The 19697-nt window shown below is 33.7% G+C and overlaps 2 protein-coding genes across 4 annotated transcripts in view; one reads left to right on the forward strand and one right to left on the reverse strand.

Moving 5' to 3' along the window:
* Window positions 1-15438, forward strand: part of LOC127098113 (uncharacterized) — a 28355-nt gene extending 12917 nt beyond the window's left edge. The window contains exons 1-3 of one of the 3 annotated variants that reach the window (XM_051036618.1): window positions 3549-3625; window positions 11198-11303; window positions 15003-15438. In XM_051036618.1, coding sequence (XP_050892575.1) covers window positions 3581-3625; window positions 11198-11303; window positions 15003-15082 — 231 coding nt within the window. In that variant the 5' untranslated portion in view covers window positions 3549-3580 and the 3' untranslated portion in view covers window positions 15083-15438. Of the gene's footprint in view, window positions 1-3548; window positions 3626-10963; window positions 11065-11197; window positions 11304-15002 lie in introns of those variants that run through there. The other 2 variants (XM_051036617.1, XM_051036619.1) reach the window with 2 other exon arrangements.
* Window positions 15439-15643: 205 nt separating this feature from the next.
* Window positions 15644-18239, reverse strand: LOC127098111 (glutathione S-transferase DHAR2). Its single transcript, XM_051036614.1, has 6 exons — window positions 18029-18239; window positions 17857-17947; window positions 17609-17752; window positions 16545-16662; window positions 16284-16424; window positions 15644-15882 (listed from the first exon to the last, which is right to left on the reverse strand). The coding sequence occupies exons 1-6, from the start codon at window positions 18234-18236 to the stop codon at window positions 15796-15798; spliced, it is 789 nt and encodes a 262-aa protein (XP_050892571.1). The 5' UTR covers window positions 18237-18239; the 3' UTR covers window positions 15644-15795.
* Between the last annotated feature and the right edge of the window lie 1458 nt (window positions 18240-19697).

The following is a 19697-nucleotide window of genomic DNA, read 5'->3' on the forward strand; positions in this document are numbered from 1 at the left end:
GACTTGTTGTCAATCATCAGCTTCAGAGGTTTGTTTACTTTAATCTTCAGATCCTGCAATAGATTCAGAATCCACACAGCTTGGCATGCAGTAACAGCAATCTTACAATTCTTCAGATCAAATCTCTTCAGAAGTTCTAATTCATACTTGAGCTGATGCAAAATAATACCTTTCTCAGAGTATCTGAACTCCATCCCTAGAAAGTATGTCATTTTGCCTAGATCAGTCATTTCGAATTCATTCATCAGAACTTTCTTGAACTTGGCTATCTCTTGTTCAGAACTTCCAGTCTTGTTTCTCTCTATAGCATCAAGTTCTTCTTTCATGGCCTTCAGCCAGAGCTTCTGCTTAAGAGCCTCTTCTGTACTTATGAGTTTAGAGTCTACTAACATGGCACACTGAATAACTTCTCCTTCAGAGTCTACTTCAGTGTCTTGCAGCATGTCAAATTCTGCATATCTTCTGGGGATGTTTCTGACTCTTTGTGGTCTCTGAACTTGTTCAGAGTCTTCAACTTCAGAGTTTCTACCTTCAGATGGTTGACTTCCTCCAGAACTTTGACCATCTGAAGGTTCTGGCATATTTCCAAAGTCTGAATTGCCACCAGAATCTGGATTACCATCAGAGTCTGGGTCATCAGAGTCAGGATCATCAGAGTCTGAAACATCAGAGTCTGCAACATCAGAGTCTGGAACATCAGAGTCTGGAACATCAGATTCTGGATCACTATCAGAGTCAGAATCAACATCAGAGTTTACTCCAGCCTCAGAAATTCTGAACTCTGACCTTTCTTCAGAGGTTCTAACATCAGAGTCAGATTGAGACTTATCCCAATTCCAAACTTCTGATTCCTTCACAATCACATCTCTGCTGAATTCAATTTTATTGGTTTCTGGACAATAGAGCTTGTATGCACCTGTACTGTGGTACCCTATCAGAATCATCACTTTGCTTCTATCATCCAGCTTCTGTCTTCTGGCTTCTGGAACATGTTTATAGCAAACAGAACCAAACACCTTCAGATGACTAACACTTTGCTTATCTCCAGTCCACTTCTGTATTGGAACTATTTCCTTCAACTTCTTCGTAGGACATCGGTTGAGTACATACGTTGCGGTGGCAACAGCTTCTCCCCAGAGCTTCTGAGGAAGCTTCTTCTCCTTTAGCATGCTTCTCACCATATCAAGCAAAGTTCGGTTTCTTCTTTCAGCAAGACCATTGTGTTGAGGGGTATAAGGAGCAGTAACCTCATGCTCAATTCCATTCTCCTCACAGAACTTCTGGAACTCTTTGGAGTTATACTCACCTCCACCGTCAGTTCTAAGAATCTTCAGCTTTTGACCACTCTGATTCTCAGCCTTCATTCTGAACTTCTTGAATTCATCAAACACCTCGTGTTTGAACTTAATAAGGGATACCCATGTCATTCTTGTGAATTCATCAACAAATAACACAAAGTATTTATTCCCTCCCATCGATGCTACTGGAAATGGACCACACACATCAGAATGTACAACTCCCAAGGCATGTTTTGCTCTTGGAGCAGTTTCTGACGCAAATGGCAATCGTGGTTGTTTTCCTTCCATACAAACTTTGCATGACTTTTCAGGCTTCTTAATTGCAGGAATTCCATGTACCAACTTCTTTGAATTCAGATGTTTTAAGCTTCTGAAATTCAAATGACCAAATCTTCTGTGCCACAGCTCACTCTCCTTCTCAGCACTTGTTGCACTAAGACATTCTGAGTCTGCAGTTCTGACATTCACCTTGAATGTTCTATTCCTTCCCTGTTCTGACTCCATAATCAACTTCTGATTACAGTCGTACAGCTTCAGAAGATTGTCCTTCATGGTAACTGAGAAACCTTTCTCAATTAATTGTCCCACACTCATCAGATTGCTTCTGATGCCAGGTACATACCACACGTTCTGAATCAATGCTGTTTTCCCATTGTTCAGAGTCACTCTGACATTTCCCATACCTTCTGCATTAAGATATTTGTCATCAGCACATCTGATCTTTGTCCTCTTTTCAGAGTCAAAGTCAACCAGCCATTTCTTGTTTCCAGTAAGATGATTTGAACAACCAGTGTCCATATACCACCAGTCTATCAGATCCATATCATCAGATTCAGAGGCCATCAATAGCACAGATTCGTCATCAGAACTTCTGGCTATATTTGCTTCTTCTGATTTTCTCTCCTTGTTTGACCAACAGTCTCTAGCAAAGTGACCAAACTTCTTACAACAGTAACATTGGATCTTCTTCTTGTCATACTTCTCTTTTCCCTTCTGAGCATTCTTTTGTCTATCAGAGGTTGAGCTTTCTGACTTCTGACCACCATCAGATCTTCTCCTGGCTTCTGACTGCTTCTGATACCTCCTATCAGAAGTTGCTTTCAGAGCCTGCTGCTCTACTTCCCTTTCAGAAGTTCTCTCAGTCAAACGCAACTCTTGCGCTTCTAGACTGCTCTGCAGCTCTTCAATTCTCATGGTGCTCAGATCTTTGGAATGTTCTATTGCTACCACAATGTAATCAAATTGACAGGTAAGGGATCTCAATACCTTCTCCATGATTGTTTCTTCAGAAAGAGTTTCTCCACACGCTTTCATCTCATTAGTGATCAGAATCACTCTGGAGATGTATTCAGAAACTTTCTCATTATTCTTCATGTTGAGATTCTCATATTGCTTTCTCAAGGACTGAAGCTTCACCTTCTTCACTGATGCGTCACCACCATAACATCTAACCAGTGTGTCCCACGCAGCCTTTGCTGTCGTTGAATCTGCAATCTTCTCAAACACATTTACATCAACACATTGATGAATGAAGAACAATGCTTTCTGATCCTTCTTCCTTACTTCCTTCTGCGCGTTTTTCTGTTCATCCGTCGCATCTGCTGCTACCGGAACATAACCATCAGTGACAAGATCTAGAACATCTTGAGCACCGAACAGTACACGCATTTGGATCATCCAACGATTCCAGTTTTTACCGTCAAATACTGGAAGTTTGGTGTTCATGTTGCCGTTTCCGTTCATCTTTCTACCTTGCACAATACACTCAGATTTCTCACACAGTGTTTCCCAACCCACAGAATTAAAATTCTGATCAGATTTTGTTCAATATTCAACACGAATCTAAGAATCAAAATCAAACACACAAGACCTCACGTTCACTCGTGTTTCCCGTGTTTCCCAATGAATCTGAACCGGAGCTCTAGATACCAATTGTTGGTGCAAAGGTAGAATATATGATGAATGGAAATATTCTTATTCAGAGAATGATGGCTACAAAAAGGATTAAAAGTTACAATGATTGACACCCTATTTATAAGCCTCTAACAAACTTAAATATGAATCAAATCTAATATTTAAATCTAATATCTAACAAACTTAAATATGAATTAAATCTAATAATTAAATCTAATAGGGCACTGGGTCTCATGCACCCCCATCACTTTCTTGATGCACCCTCTTACAACTTCACTTTATATTCTAGTACATTTTATTTCTAGCTCTAGACAATACAAATCTTGTTGACTTGTTCCATAATACAATATCAAAAACTAGTTTAGATAATGGGAGACTCGTCTTCTTCTTCTTCGGCTTCTTACATTCACTTGGTAAAGTTTGTATTAGAATCTATAACTATCTTTTTCCTTTCTTGTTGTGACTGTATATAGTTAAATGGTGATCACTGATCATACTCTCATACATGCAAGTTGACAGAGTTTGTGAATTGAATATTTATTATAAGTGCAGCACCTGATAGAAAAGTGTTTGATCTTTCACATGACTAAGGAAGAATGCATGGAAGCTCTCTCAAAACATGCACATATTAATCCAATTATAACTTCCACCGGTATGATCTTAACTTAATTATACTGATCCTTGGCGTGAGAAATATTATTGAGACAAACAAACAAGAAGCCTACATATAGCTGTATTTTTTTCACTAATTGATCAAGTATTTTTTTCGTTACAACTATTATTGATCCTAGTACATTTTATATAAAATTATTTTGACTTCCGATCGACCTTGAATTTAAACATATAACCGCCTCCTCCGGCACATGCCGACTTCGTATCAACCTTCGATTTGCCGCCACCCATCGGACCTCCCTCGCGGCTTTGACATCTTCCATTGATATTATTGTTGTTTTTTTGGCTTTATGATTTATGGAAATCTTTATATATGTTTTCTTTCTCTTCATCGTTTATGAGTTTAAGACATATTTCTACAATTCTTCATCTTGATTTTAAAACACGATGTCAATTTACTCGTCAACTATCTTGTTGCTCTATACTATGTTGAAATCTCTATTCAACAACCTTGATCAAGTTTAAACCACGCTTGAACCTTGATTTTTCCACTTGCACTACTTGATTCTAACCAACTTTTCTTGTTTATGGAATGTAACAAGTTCACAAGCATGGTATTTCAACCATTTTTTACTCCATCTGCTTTCAAATGTCTCTCTAAAAGTCTTTTTTCTTAGTTTTCCAACCCTTTATCCTCATTCAAATCATAACATTCAAGGTCTGCATAATCGTATATTTGAGTTGGTACAATCTCCATTCTTACCTTATCACAAGTCAAAATCAGAGGTATCTGTAATCATTTCCTCCATATTACTAATATCCATAACAGGATACTTCACCTTATATTGAGTCTTCTCTGCCATAGTTTATAAAACCCTCATCTCCAGGTTTTTACACTTCATCCCCTGACGGGACTTACTAAAGGTTATACATCTGCGAATGATAAACTTTGATCTTTCAGATTCCACTTCCCACAATTCATATCTCGTCTCACGTCTTGGATAACTATTGAAGATATAATCCTAAACTTTACCACCAAGTTGGATAGGCTTGATTTATGCTATAGACAAAACTTTGATGACCTTGAAAATAGAGTATTTAAAAGATTTTATAATCTAAACTTCCATAGGTATCTGGAAGTCTATTTTTGTGAAAGACTAGTTGCCAACCAGATAAGTTGTTTTGACATCATCCTTACCTTAGAAATTTTATGGCAACTCAGTGGTAAAATGTGTTTTTATCCCTTGTCTTATGTGAGCTCATTAAAGTGCTCTAAAACAAAAACAATCATATATAATATCTAGACCTTAGATCTCATAGCTCGTTTTTCTCATAAAAGTCCACACTAACTAATGATGAAAGAGCAAAAACATTAAAATTTTCTAAAACATGTAACCCATATTTTTAGACTTTTTAACCATGATCACTACACCATGTAAAATCTTACATTATGTGTCAACTCTAGTTTAATAGCCTAAATTATCAAACATACTTATGGATAACAAATTTCGAGTAAGCTCTGGAACATACCACACATTGTATAGAATAAACTCACGATTATCAAACATTTTAAGTATAAATGTATCAATATCATGAATCTTGCAAGCCTTATTGTCACGAAGGAGAACAGATCCAACTTTATCCAACTTCAAAGTCTCAAAGTATTATTTTCTTGGACACATGTGATAAGAGAAACATGAGTCCATGACCCAAGACTCTTCAATCTCCAAACTCCAAATCACTAATGCAACAAAACTCTTATAACTACCCTCATTTTAGACAACTGCAATCTAAATATAATCATATTTTCCCTTTCTCTATGGACAATCCGTAATGACGTGATCGATTTTTGGAAAGTGAAACATTTTAACCTGGACTTGTCAAACCTCTTTGATTTGGACATTCTTATACACTCTCTAAGTTTCCTAATAGGATTCCTAACCCTTCTATATGTTTTTAGTCATGAAGTTCTGAAGGTTGTAAAATCAATAATGATAGAGATGCATATTTATACCTGCTGAAATATAAAGGATCCTTAAAGAGCCCTAAATACAACTCATTAACAAACAGATATGTGAACTGAAATTAACAAACCCGATACATGTGAACCGAATGAAATTGACTTGATACTCGACAAACAAACGTCGATCCACCAGACCAAATCGTCGCACTTGCCACTGAACCTCCGCTAGACTCCTTGCCTCTACCGTCATAATGACTTTGGTGTTGTCGACCCCCAGCCGCATGCTGACTTCTGGTTAATTGTCGCCAATTGTTTCCCTCCAGATTACCCATGCTGCTTCGGCATATTATGTCGATATTGTTATTGCTTTTTGCCTTTATGATTTCTAGCAATCTCTAAGCATATTTTTTCTTCATCACTCAAAATTTTAGGTACCTCTCTTGAGGGTTTTCAAAGACGAAGTCCTTCAGGCCGGCAAATATGAAAGCTTCCATGAGCGAGAAATCCCTGAAGAGATGTTTATCCAAGTAGTTAGAGACATATCATTCTCTATCGGCATAATATCAATTGAAATTATTCTTCTGAGCTTGAGTGGAGAAATCTTTGGAGAAGTAGGATGATGATGATTGGGAGGATTGGGTTCTTTCTGAAGTCATTGGAGGTGATTATGGATGATTGAGAGAGATAACATGTTTCTAATGTAATTCACAAGAAAGAGTAGGATGAGATTAGAAGAATGGAAGGTTACCTACCTACCTACCTATATATATATATATATATATATATATATATATATATATATATATATATATATATATATATATATATATCTTTTGTCCAATCGATTAGAAAGATGTGTCAATCGATTGGAAAGTTCAAAAATTGTGAGTTAGCTATTTCAAATACTCGTTGCATTTATGTCTCATCCAACTAGTCGTTATGGTTTTCTCCAAAGTTTAAATTTCATATTTTTGAGTTGATCCAATCAATTAGTTCATAGTCCCAATCGATTGGTTGGCCCATTTTCAACATATTTTGTTTTTGGCTTGTGTGTTACACCCTTGTTTGGTCTTATTTGCACCTCCTTTCTATAAAACACTTGGAAACTCATCTTTTTGGTTCGTAAATATAATTTATTGAGATTAGCAATATTAAAAACACTGTTTTAAAGGATTAATCGGAGTTTTTTTTATTAGTTCAACTTTAAAATAATGTACTACTTTAATTAAATATTTCCCTTAAAGGGAACACCGTGTCCTTCTATACACATCGTTGGAAGCGAGAGTTGGTATGAACAATGAAATGAATAGGTCCATTACAAATGTATTTTCTCAACTGATCACTGACAATCATAAACCTTGACATATTCTCAAAACACTTGCTTTGATCACTGTAACTGATATTTTCCGTCATTGTACATTCTTGGATCAGAGACTTCATACATATTATATACTTAGAAGTATACTTCTCTGTAAAACTCCATTAATTATCATTAAGGATTAGAGCAGCAAAACATACATGCAAAACATGAAGGTTTCACCCTTGGTACCCATATTTTCTTGGATTCATGTGCATTAGTTTTTCTAGAAGGTCTAGGGTTATTACCTTTAGACATTTTTAACTTGTCAAAACACAAAGGTTCTAGATAGCTAGACCTTTTGCGGTGTGTGTATTTATAAATTGGATGATTCTTTTCCTTATGATATACACCTTTGATAGGGTTTCTATCCTTTTTAAATCCTAGTTCATTCTTATTTAACAAAGGCCTTTGACTTGATAAGATCAAGTCAAGCTTTTCTTTCCTTTGGTTAACTTTCCTAGGGTTTCATGAAAATTAAATACTTCCTTTTTCAAAGAGACACAAGTTTCACATGTTTCTCTTGAGTTTATAATTTTACCTTTTTCAATCTTAAATGATTTGTTACTTTCTTCAAGAAATACTACATGCTTTTTAAGGTCTATATTGCATTTTCTAAGCTTATCATTCTCTTCAACTAATTCAGAACTAATTCTAAACAATTTCTCATATGATGGTTTAGTTACCTTAACATTATTTTCCTTGCAGGATGCCTTTAAGAAAACTTTATCTTCTTCGTTGGAAGAAGATTCTTTTATAGTTCTCCTCGAGGTTGACATCTCTCTTCATTTTCTTATTTCGAAGAATCTAGTGGAAGATGCTTTTTCTTCACATTTTCTTAAATATGAGTGTTTACTGTAGTTTTTGGCAAATAAAATCACAAGTTTTCATTCACTTACAGGATTAAACTCAAAAAAATCCTATGATATTTTGTGTCAAAGATTTGAGAAAGAATGTTTATACTTTGAATATTAATGTTTGAATGTCGGAAGTTTGAATATAAACTCTAACTAAATAATACATAATTTCTTTAAAGATAAAAACTAAATAAAGAACATAAAGATAATTTAAGTAAATGCTTCGAATTTAAAGATTAAAAGAAAATGATGCGGATTCATTCATCTTCTCACAAACGATTTTCTCTCTGTGACTTGGATACTTAAGTTCTATAGAAAATGCTTAATGAATTTTGTGACCCATTTTGACATGAATGAACTAGTCTTATATACTATTACAATCTAGTATACTTCTATGTGTCTTCGACATTTGAATAGCCTTAAACTACTCATGTTGTTTTAAACCGTCTTTTAAATATTTGAACTTCTCTTGTCAAAAGTGTCTTTTATTGAGCCTTGAGCATAGCATAGAAATGCTCATCTAACTGTGCTTAGACTGTGAATTTTACTCACTTTTACTTCTATCAAATATGCTAAATCACCAACGCAAAAAGGAAGAGAGAAGAAACAAAAATTAGAAAAGGCCCAAGAAACCGCAAAAAAAAACTTAAAATAGCCTTGGGATGAAAATTATATGGAATCCTCTGATAAGAAAAAAGCAAACACATGTCTCATGGAAAATCATGAATAATATGAAGTAACCTTTTATTTTTCTTAACAAGACTTATTTTGCATGTGCAAAAATCTAACTAAAGACAAAACAACAAATTTGAACAAATTGTTTCTATCTCCAAACACATTATTTCTTTCCTCGAATTGAAAAATAATTTTTTTTGGAAGAAATAGAAAGTCTTAAAGGGAGACAGGATCATCTGATTTAAAACTCCTCCTTTTTTCATAAAGTCTTAGATGAATCTATCAAGTGTGATAAATGTGAGATTTTGAAAGTTAAAGTTGATGATCTTCAAAACACACTTGATAAATTTACTAAAGAAAGAGACATCCTGATTCTTTTGTTAGGTAACCAAATAGTGTCTTGCAATAAGGATGACATTTGTTATGAACCTAAGAACAACAACAAAAACTTTAGGAATAATTGTAATACCTAACCAACATATAAATTCTAAACCCTAAAATAAAATTACTGTAATAAAGACAATCATATTACTAAAAATAAAAATATGTATGCTCATGATATGCATATATGCTTGAAAAATTAAATTCAAAATATGACATTGATAATGACTCTTCAAGTCATACAACTGAAGAAATAAATATGCTCTCTTATTCACTCCTACGAAGAGAAAATTTCTTCGCATAATAACAACAAGGAGATATCGTTGAATATGTGATTTTTGGTAAGATCATTAATCTTACCCTTGAGTTGCTCTAATTGATTAAAGTTTTATAATACAAGTTACTTAATATTAAGTAAGTTTTATACATAGGTAATAAAGTATTTCTTCTATATGCATGGTCATTAAAACCTTGAAATAAAATTGTCTTCCTCTTTTAGACCTTCCTTTCGAAAAGGTCATAACTATATAAGAACTCATACATATTATCTTTGTTGAACTAACCCCTAGTAAGAAGAAGTGGAAGTCGTTGATTATGCAGGTATCTTGGAAAAGATAACTCTAGAGGATGAATATAAAGATCAAGAAGAAGAACACGATCAAGTTCGAGATCAGATTATAAGTGAAGAAAATTCTTTAGATCATCAAGATTTTCTTAAGGAATAAAGGATGGCCAAAGAACACCTTCTTCAGAATATAATTGTATATCTCTAAGAGGATTATCACCCGGCACTCCCTTAACAAGGTATGTGACCTTATGGCTTTTGTTTTGTACATTGAGCGAAAGGGAATTGACGAAGCTACCATTTACGAATATTGATCTTTGACTATTCAAGAGCAGTTAAATCTATTTGAAAGAAACAACATTTGGAAGCTTGTTCCTAAATATTTAGCTAATCTAGTTACTGAAACCTAAGTGGGTCTTAGCAACAAGCTTGATATTTTTGCAAATATTTTGAGAAATAAACAATGATAGACTTGTTACAAAAAGTTACAATCAACATGAAGGCATAAATTTAGCTCGATTAGAAGCCATAAGGATGCTTCTATCTTTCTCATGCATTATATTTTCTTAAACTCTTTCAAATGGATGTAGATAATGTGTTTTTGAACTGTTACATTTAGAAGGAAGTGTATGTTGATCATCCTCCTAATTTTATGAAATTTTTCTTATTCATATTTTCAAAATAATATCCTGGATTACTTCAACAATGCTCAATGGAGAATAAAATCTAAAATTCAAAAGCATTATTGAATTTGTATCGTGGTGAGTGAGCAACACATATAATAAAAAAACAATCTCCAATAAAAATTATGTTGGTAGCCCGAAACATATTTGGACTTCCCCAAACACATATACAAACTTCACTAAATCAAGCCTAATAACCCAACACTTTGAATAATTTACCTCATATACTCCTCCTAAATTCTAAACTCCCATTTTACATATACTCAAAAAAAATTACTTTACCATTTTTCAATACATTATTTTTTAAGTTAGCAATTAGAAAGGAAGACTAATCTTTTGAAATAATTAAAATTAATATAAAAAAAATTATCAATAAATATGTATTGGTATGTATCAGTTACAAATTAAATAATTAAAAAAATCCAAATATATACAATTTGTATTATACTAGAGAGAGATAAATAGATGATGATACTACTATGTAGTAGTAGTATAAGACAAATGTAATGGTGATTTAGAATCTCCTCTGATCCTCTCCCGACCAATTAGCATTTATCTCCCACGTGGGGCACTGGGTCCCATGCACCCCCACCACTTTCTTGATGCACCCTCTTACAACTTCACTTTATATTCTAGTACATTTTATTTCCACCTATAGACATTACAAATCTTGTTGACTTGTTCCATATACAATACCAAAAGCTAGTTTAGATAATGGGAGACTCGTCTTCTTCTTCTTCGGCTTCTTACATTCACTTGGTAAAGTTTGTATTAGAGTCTATAACTATCTTTTTCCTTTTTTGTTGTGACTGTATATAGTTAAATGGTGATCACTGATCATACTCTCATACATGCAAGTTGACAGAGTTTGTGAATTGAATATTTATTATAGGTGCAGCACCTGATCGAAAAGTGTTTGATCTTTCACATGACTAAGGAAGAATGCATGGAAGCTCTTTCTAAACATGCACATATTAATCCAATTATAACTTCCACCGGTATGATCTTAACTTAATTATAATAATCCTTGGCGTGAGAAATTCGAGAGATATTATTGAGATCATAGAAAAACATATAACACAATACAAAATACAACAAACAAACAAGAAGCCTACATATAGCGGTAGTTTTTTCACTAATTGATCAAGTATTTTTTCATTGCAACATAAAATTATTTTTGACTTCCAGTCGACCTTGAATTTAAACATATAACCGCCTCCTCTGACGTCTGTCGACTTCCTATCGACCTTCCATTTGCTGCCACCCATCGGACCTCCCTCGCGGCTCTACCATCTTCCGTCGACATTATTGTTGTTTTTTTGGCTTTATGATTTATGGAAATCTTTATATATGTTTTCTTACTCTTCATCGTTTATGATTTTAAGACATATTTCTACAATTCTCCATCTTGATTTTAAAACACGAGATGTCAATTTACTCTTCAACCATCTTACTCTTTTATACTATGTTGAAATCTCTATTCAACAACATCGGTCAAGTTTAAACAACGCTTGAACCTTGATTTTTTCACTTGCACTACTTGATTCTAACCAACTTTGCTTGTTTATGTAATCTAACAAGTTCACAAGCATGGTATTTCAACCATTTTTTACTCCATCTGCTTTCAAATGTCTCTCTAAAAGTCTTTTTTCTTAGTTTTCCAACCCTTTATCCTCATTGAAATCATAACATTCAAGGTCTCCATAATCGTATATTTGAGATGGTACAATCTCCATTCTTACTTTATCACAAGTCAAAATCAGAGGCATCTGTAATCATTTCCTCCATACTACTAATATCCATAGCAGCATACTTCACCTTATATTGAGTCTTCTCTGCCATAGTTTATAAAACCCTCATCTCCCGATTTTTACACTTCATACCCTGACGAGACTTACTAAAGGTTATACATCTGCGAATGATAAACTTTGATCTTTCAGATTCCACTTCCACAATTCATATCTCGTCTCACGTCTTGGATAACTATTGAAGATATAATCCTAAACTTTACCATCAAGTTGGATTGGCTTGATTTATGCTATAGACAAAACTTTGATGACCTTGAAAATAGAGTATTTAAAAGATTTTATAGTCTAAACTTCCATAGGTATCTAGAAGTCTATTTTTGTGAAAGAATAGTTGCCAACCAGATAAGTTGTTTTAACGTCATCCTTACCTTAGAAATTTTATGGCAACTCAGTGGTCAAATGTGTTTTTATCCCTTGTCTTATGTGAGCTCATTAAAGTGCTCTAAAACAAAAACAATCATATATAATATCTAGACCTTAGATCTCATAGCTCATTTTTCTCATAAAAGTCCTCACTAACTGATGATGAAAGAGCAAAAACATTAAAATTTTCTAAAACATGTAACCCATATTTTTAGACTTTTTAACCATGATCACTACACCGTGTAAAATCTTACATTTTGTGTCAACTCTAGTTTAATAGCCTAAATTATCAAACATACTTATGGATAACAAATTTCGAGTAAGCTTTGGAACATACCACACATTGTATAGAATAAACTCACGATTATCAAACATTTTAAGTATGAATGTATCAATACCATGAACCTTGCAAGCCTTATTGTCACGAAGGAGAACCGATCCAACTTTATCCAACTTCAAAGTCTTAAAATATTATTTTTTTGGACACATGTGATAAGAGAAACATGAGCCCATGACCCAAGACTCTTCAATCTCCAAACTCCAAATCACTAATGCATCAAAACTCTTATAACTATCCTCATTTTAGACAGCTGCAATCTAAATATAATCATATTTTCCCTTTCTCTATGAACAATCCGTAATGACGTGATCGATTTTTGGAAAGTGAAACATTTTAATCTGGACTTGTCAAACCTCTTTGATTTAGACATTCTTTTACACTCTCTAAGTTTCCTAATAGGATTCCTAACCCTTTTATATGTCTTTAGTCATGAAGTTCTGAAGGTTGTAAAATCAATAATGATAAAGATGCATATTTATACCTGCTGAAATATAAAGGATCCTTAAAGATCCCTAAATACAACTCATTAACAAACAGATATGTGAACTGAAATGAACCAACCCGATACATGTGAACCGAATGAAATTGACTTGATACTCGACAAACAAACATCGATACACCGGACCAAATCGTCGCACTTGCCACTGAACCTCCGCTAGACTCCTTGCCTCTACCGCCACAATGACTTTGGTGTTGTCGACCCCCAGCCGCATGCTGACTTCTGGTTAATTGTCACCAATTGTTTCCCTCCAGATTACCCATGCTGCTTCGGCATATTATGTCGATATTGTTATTGCTTTTCGCCTTTATGATTTCTAGAAATCTCTAAGCATATTTTTTTTCTTCATCACTCAAAGTTTAAATAAATACTTCTACAAAATACTTCGATAAAACGACATATCCATATCTCATTCAAATGAACCAAAGGTATTGGTTTATGTTCATATATATATCTTGCCCCAAGATACATATGTTTGGTCATCTAAGCCTACTAAGTTCTGATCTAAAGTCTCTCATTCAAGTGAAGTTTAGATGTGTTTTACAAGACACACATAAGTGAATCAAAGATATTAATTTTAGGTATAATTAATCATCAAATCCTTTAATTTAATTTAAATGTTCCGCTTTAGTTTTTTAGCTAAAAAATATTATAAGTTAGTCTCTTAACTTCACTTCAATTATTCTATTTGGTCTCTTACGTCAATTTTTGACAAAAAAAAATAAAACGTTAAATTCTAGTGATGTGGCGTGACAGTAAAGTCATTGATACAAATTTGAGTCGACATGTGTAGTTAAAAACTTATACACAATTTAAATTATGTTTCAATTTTAACCTTATATATTAGACTCAGATTTATACGAATGATCTTGTTGTCACAGCACGTTACCGGAACTTACAGTTGTTTTTTGTTAGAAATTAACGGAAATGATCAAATAAAATAACATGAATGAAGTTAAGGGACTAACTTATAAAGTTTTTTAATTAAGACACTAAATCGGAAAATTATTAAATTAAGGGACTAATACATGTATCAGCCTTAATTTTATCACACCCAAAAAAAAATTAAATAGCATTAAATCATCACAAAAATAAATCTCAAGCTTTAGAAAATTTGCACAAAATCAAATCTCATTAAAGAAAAAAATCAACCTTAATACATCACTCGCAAACCCAAAATCAAAAACCCAAGAAAATATGATGATTCTTCTGTCATCCTTGATATATATAAATGGTGCAAGCTTACATGTCTCCTAATTAACTGCAAAATACTGGCCAGAAAATCATTGTGAAATCATACATCTAATTGTTATAATTCCTTTGTAAAATCAATTATTTCTCAAGTGTTACTAACAAAGATTTTGATGAAAGGATCATTCCTTGAGAATGGTGCTTAGAAAATTATACTAATAAATCAATGCAATAGTACAATTTTAGATATAAAAGTATACAGCTAAGCCACTTGCAGTAGGGATACAATGGAGTTTAAGGAAGGATTAGAAAAGCATAGAAGCTTCAGAGAGGAGAGTCAGGTTTCCTCCATGTACTTTCTGTTAGAAATTCTAATTCTATTCCCACGTCCACTCTCATCATGTGATTCAGCTAGTGTAGATACTTATATGCCTATCTTCTGAATCAAAAGAAATGATCCAAAATAGCACAATCCCAACTTTTGTTTCTGATGCAGAGCAATGGAATGTTGCCTATAAGGCTGTAGCTTCACTAGTACCACATCCCCTATCTGAAACTCGGCAAATCATCTCTTAGCATCAGCATATTTCTTCATAACTTGTTAAGTCTTATGTATTCAGCCTTGAGAAGTTGGATAATGAATATGACAACTCACGTGATAAAGAATATGATTTCAACTTTGGATTCCTCTCAAAATCCACAACAACACAACAAATAAACACAATAATTCACCTCTTGAAAATTATGACCAATTTAGGTACTTTAGTAAATCTTTATATTTTCTACTTTATTATCACTAGCTAGTGCTATCTGTGTCAATTATTATGGTATTGTAATGATCAAGAATATCATCCACATGATTTCAGAAACATTTTATGTACATAAGATTTCAGAAACATTGTATGTAAATATTCATGTCATGTACTAGTATATATCTTTAATTTTTCAGAAGAAAACATGCTGCTTTCCTTCAATCAGTTCTCTAATTTGCCATAAATTGCAATTTGCATCTAAAGAGAAGATACTATTCGGTAATCTAAAGTTTGGCACGATTAGGAAATCATTCAGGAACGTCATAGTTAATACATATGTTCCTGATTGACGAAAAATACCAGTTATGGATCAACAAAACACGCATGAACAAACCACATATTTATTATAGAAGAGAACAACATACTAATTCAACCGTTCAAAATGATAAGCTACAACATACTGTTCTTAATTCTTAACAACCTTCAATCATAGTGCATGGCTGGTGTTGTTCATTAAACTCATAGTTTCGAGCTACTTCATGGATTGACCTTTGGTAACCATCCAGCAATGATGTATTCCTTTGCAGCCTTGGTTTTCTCAAATGATTCGCGAGCGAAGAGCAGCTGCAATATAACATTATTATCTATCAACCAACCAATCATATACAGTTTGTGCCTCATTATGTGAAAAAATAGTCATAACAAAATGCCAAACAATTTCATCAGGCGGTTTTCACAGATGTTCAATGGCAATGCATAAGGCATGATTGCAGGGCCGTCTCGGTTTTCACATAAGTTCAATGGCAATGCATAAAACACGATTGCAAGACCGACTTTGAGGCGTGCAATGCGACCTATAGCTCAAGGCCTCACATACATTTTCATGATTAAGGTATGACAAAAAGGACCTCCATACACATACTCCACAGTTAATTTTACGGTTAAATAGGACCCGTTAAAAAAAGATAAAGATTCACGAGTCATCTGAAGCTAACTTCAACGTATTGCAGAAAACAACCGCTTACCTTGACGTAGTTGTGAACATGTGTCAAACTCTCAGGAATAGTCCAATTCTTGAAGTGGCCAAGTGCAACCACTACATGGTAAAGTTTTGGTGCCAAACTCAAATCAACAGCAGTGACCTTCTCACCGGCAACATACGGACCCTGGGTTACCATACATACCTCCAACATATTAGTGTGGCTAATTAGCTATTACCATAAGGTAAAAAAAGAAACAAAACTTAACAAAAAATAAGGTTGTTGATTATAAATTCACATATATACATTGGCCTTAAGATGTTCCTCCAAAGCATTCAGTTCAGCAACCAAGGCTTGCTCTGTTCCATCATTTGAATCCTTGCTCTTCAGAAAGCTCACAAAAGTCCCAAATATCTTAGATCCACTGCAATTATGAACATGGAGTGTGTACAGCCAAATTCAGAAGCACAGATGCTTATCATTTAATGCTTACGTATAAGTTATTTCTATAAAAATGTGTATAAAATAAAGTCGAACTTTTTTCCTAATCTATCCAAGAGATTTTTATGGAAATAAGCAGAAAAGGTCATAGATTGTTTCCATAAGCTTTCTTAAAGAGTTTTAGAAGTGTTTAAGCAAGTAAATAAGCTCAAATAAATCAATCCAAATAGTTCTTTGTACTAACTTAACTGTTCGCACCCCCACCTCACAAAAGAACAGACAAAAAAGATCATAACCAACACTAACATAAGCATTCTCATGATCTTAAATACTATCTTCAAGGTGTGAATTGTCATAACCTCTTTTCAAGGATGTTCTTTCTTTGAAGAGATGCCTCTTACTAATATACTATTACCATCTCTCCCCTTAAACATCACCACACAAAAAGAACAAAAGAAAATTTTAACATAAGAAAAGATATCAACAGTAATAATTTTCAAACACCCATTTTCTCCTACAAATCACTTTAGAAAATGTTGTTAATTCAGTTGAGTAGAGGATTATTTCAATTCAAGATCAAAATTGTATTTTTTTTTTTTTAATTTAGCATCCGGCCTTTGAGACGGTCTAATCTACCTCTAAGGACCCAAGCCTTCACCAACGGATCAATATTGTAATTAATTCAACTACATAATTTACCATAGTTTCACAATTTTATGCATGATCTAAATTAACCAACAACTCAATAAAATTAACCACGGACTTGCATGTGATTTGAAAGTTGATGCAGGTGTAGAAAAATGAAGGGTCCATGTAGCATTTTTGAACAAAATTGGACCAAAAACAGTGACAGCGACACAATGAAAACAAAACGGTGTGAAAAAAGTCAACTCTGAAAGGACAAAGAGTGTCAAATTGAAGGACCATACACTGAGGAAAATTGAGGAGGAGTAACAAAAGGTGGCTCAGGGTATTTCTCTTCAAGAAGCCCCACAATAACATCAGAATCAGGAACCCATTTTCCATCAAACTTAACCACTGGAACCTTCCCTTCAGGACTCACTTCCAAAAACCTAACAACAAAACAATGAATAATAACCCACAAATTTCAACAAAATACACACAAACAATACATAGAAAAAGAGAAAAACTACATGCAGAGTTGATTTTAGAGTACCATTGGGGTTTGTTAGAGACATCAATCAGGTGAGTATTGTACGTGATCTTCTTCTCTTCCAAAGTTAACAGCACTCTTTGTGAAAATGGACCTGAAATGAAAACAAAACAAAATCAAAATATGAAAAATGAAAGAAGAACAAATAACCGAAATCTAGACGGAGAGAGCGTACAGTCTCCGAGAATAGTCGGAGCACCAACGGCGGCCTTGACAGCGATCTCGAGAGCCATTTGCGATGAATGAATACGAAGAAAGAATGTGAATTGGCGAATGAATGTTGTGTGTTTTGTGACTGATTGGTGCTGTGTTTTTATAATGGTGGAAGGTTGGTTAAGGAAATTGTTAAGTCTGCTTAAAATACTATAATGTTTATTAAACATATGACATTAAGTTTGACTACTATTACAAAAGTTATATTAGTGACACAACACATCAAAGACATATTTGTATATTGTCAGTTTCATAAAAAAATATTTATTTGAATGATATGAAATTTAAATTAAAAAAAATATTGATTTTAATAATACAACTAATATTTATTTTTGTTATTATTATAAATAAAATTTTGTTTTTAGTTTCGTTGAAGATTTGATGTATATGGTCTATATATGGACTAGATTCATCAATTATTTAATGAATCTTGTTACGGTTCGGTCATTGGTTTAATTGGATGGGATTAAATTTAGTTAATAATTGATTGAGTATGATAGTATTAAAAGAGTTTATAGATCTTTTTTCAATTTTAGACTTTAAAGGTGTGGTTCTCGCGGGTCTGTCCTGTATGAGTCGAAACAGAGCAGACATTCCAGTTTATCATCCCTAAAATCCTAAAATGCCATTATAAAAGGACAATTTAGGTGTCACATCAAGATACCCATTTTTAAATCTAAATACTTCTCACTTTTGACTCTTAGTGACTTGAGTGTCTGACTTTTTGCAGGTACCCCTATTGTCGGACAAGAGAACCAAAGCACATTCAAAATACTAGAGTTGACATTCATATATAAGTTCACCCTCTTTTGTGAATCTCATTGATCTTCACAAGATCATTGACGTCGTCTGTGAGGACCACAGTTGTCAACTATTACGAGTACAATTAACATTTAGAATGATAAACAAAGGTAAAAGAACCGCAGTGCATCTAACGACTAGGCCACGTCAATCTCTTGCTAGTGAGAACATCAAAATTACCCACATACTGGAGGACAGACCCATATCTCCTTTACAGATCAATGAAATCCAACCACTGCAAACTTTTTGCTAGTCGAATGGGGTTTAGTGTATAGCTATGTGTTTGCAAGTACAGTCATCAACTAATGATCCTTGGTTGTTTTGATGCTGACAACACCTAATGTCATAAGGAATTCGATTGAATCATTTAATATATTTGATCAAGCAACATTTGGTGTTAGCGTCTATCAAAGAAGACATATCAAATACCATCAGATAGAAGATGTCAAGTTTCAGATAAAGTGTTGAATTCATGGTGAATCTAGCAAGGGATCTTGAAACTTCAAGGTTGTGAAAGAGAGTAAGTGTGAAAGTTTGTCTACTCCAATGTCTGAATGATTAGTGTATTGTAAAAGTATAAGTGTATATCCTAAGATACTAAAGCACTCTTACACACACTAAAATATTTTTGAAGTGTGTCTACTTTTATAAAATCACCAAAAAAATGTCTTACGCAAGTTGCTAGTTGGTTATTAGCTTGAATAAACCTTTATGAGTGTAGTTTACACTAGATAATCAATTAGCACATCAGGGTTAACCAATTATCTCTTTAGTAACACCTCATAATTGATTATTAAGGCTTCTAATTAATTAGTGGCAGCATATTTGAA

This window comes from Lathyrus oleraceus, chromosome 6, assembly GCF_024323335.1.
Source record: "Lathyrus oleraceus cultivar Zhongwan6 chromosome 6, CAAS_Psat_ZW6_1.0, whole genome shotgun sequence".
NCBI classification, from domain to species: domain Eukaryota; kingdom Viridiplantae; phylum Streptophyta; class Magnoliopsida; order Fabales; family Fabaceae; genus Lathyrus; species Lathyrus oleraceus.

What these genes read in the sequence shown, in the direction of transcription:
- LOC127098111 (XM_051036614.1), bottom strand. Translation starts at nt 18,236, where the DNA reads ATGTTTAATAAACATTATAGTATTTTAAGCAGACTTAACAATTTCCTT. An exon ending in CCTCCTCAATTTTCCTCAGT is followed by an intron (nt 16,663 to 17,608) that starts GTATGGTCCTTC and finishes TCATAATTGCAG; the next exon opens with TGGATCTAAGATATTTGGGA. An exon ending in ATGTTCACAACTACGTCAAG is followed by an intron (nt 15,883 to 16,283) that starts GTAAGCGGTTGT and finishes GTTATATTGCAG; the next exon opens with CTGCTCTTCGCTCGCGAATC.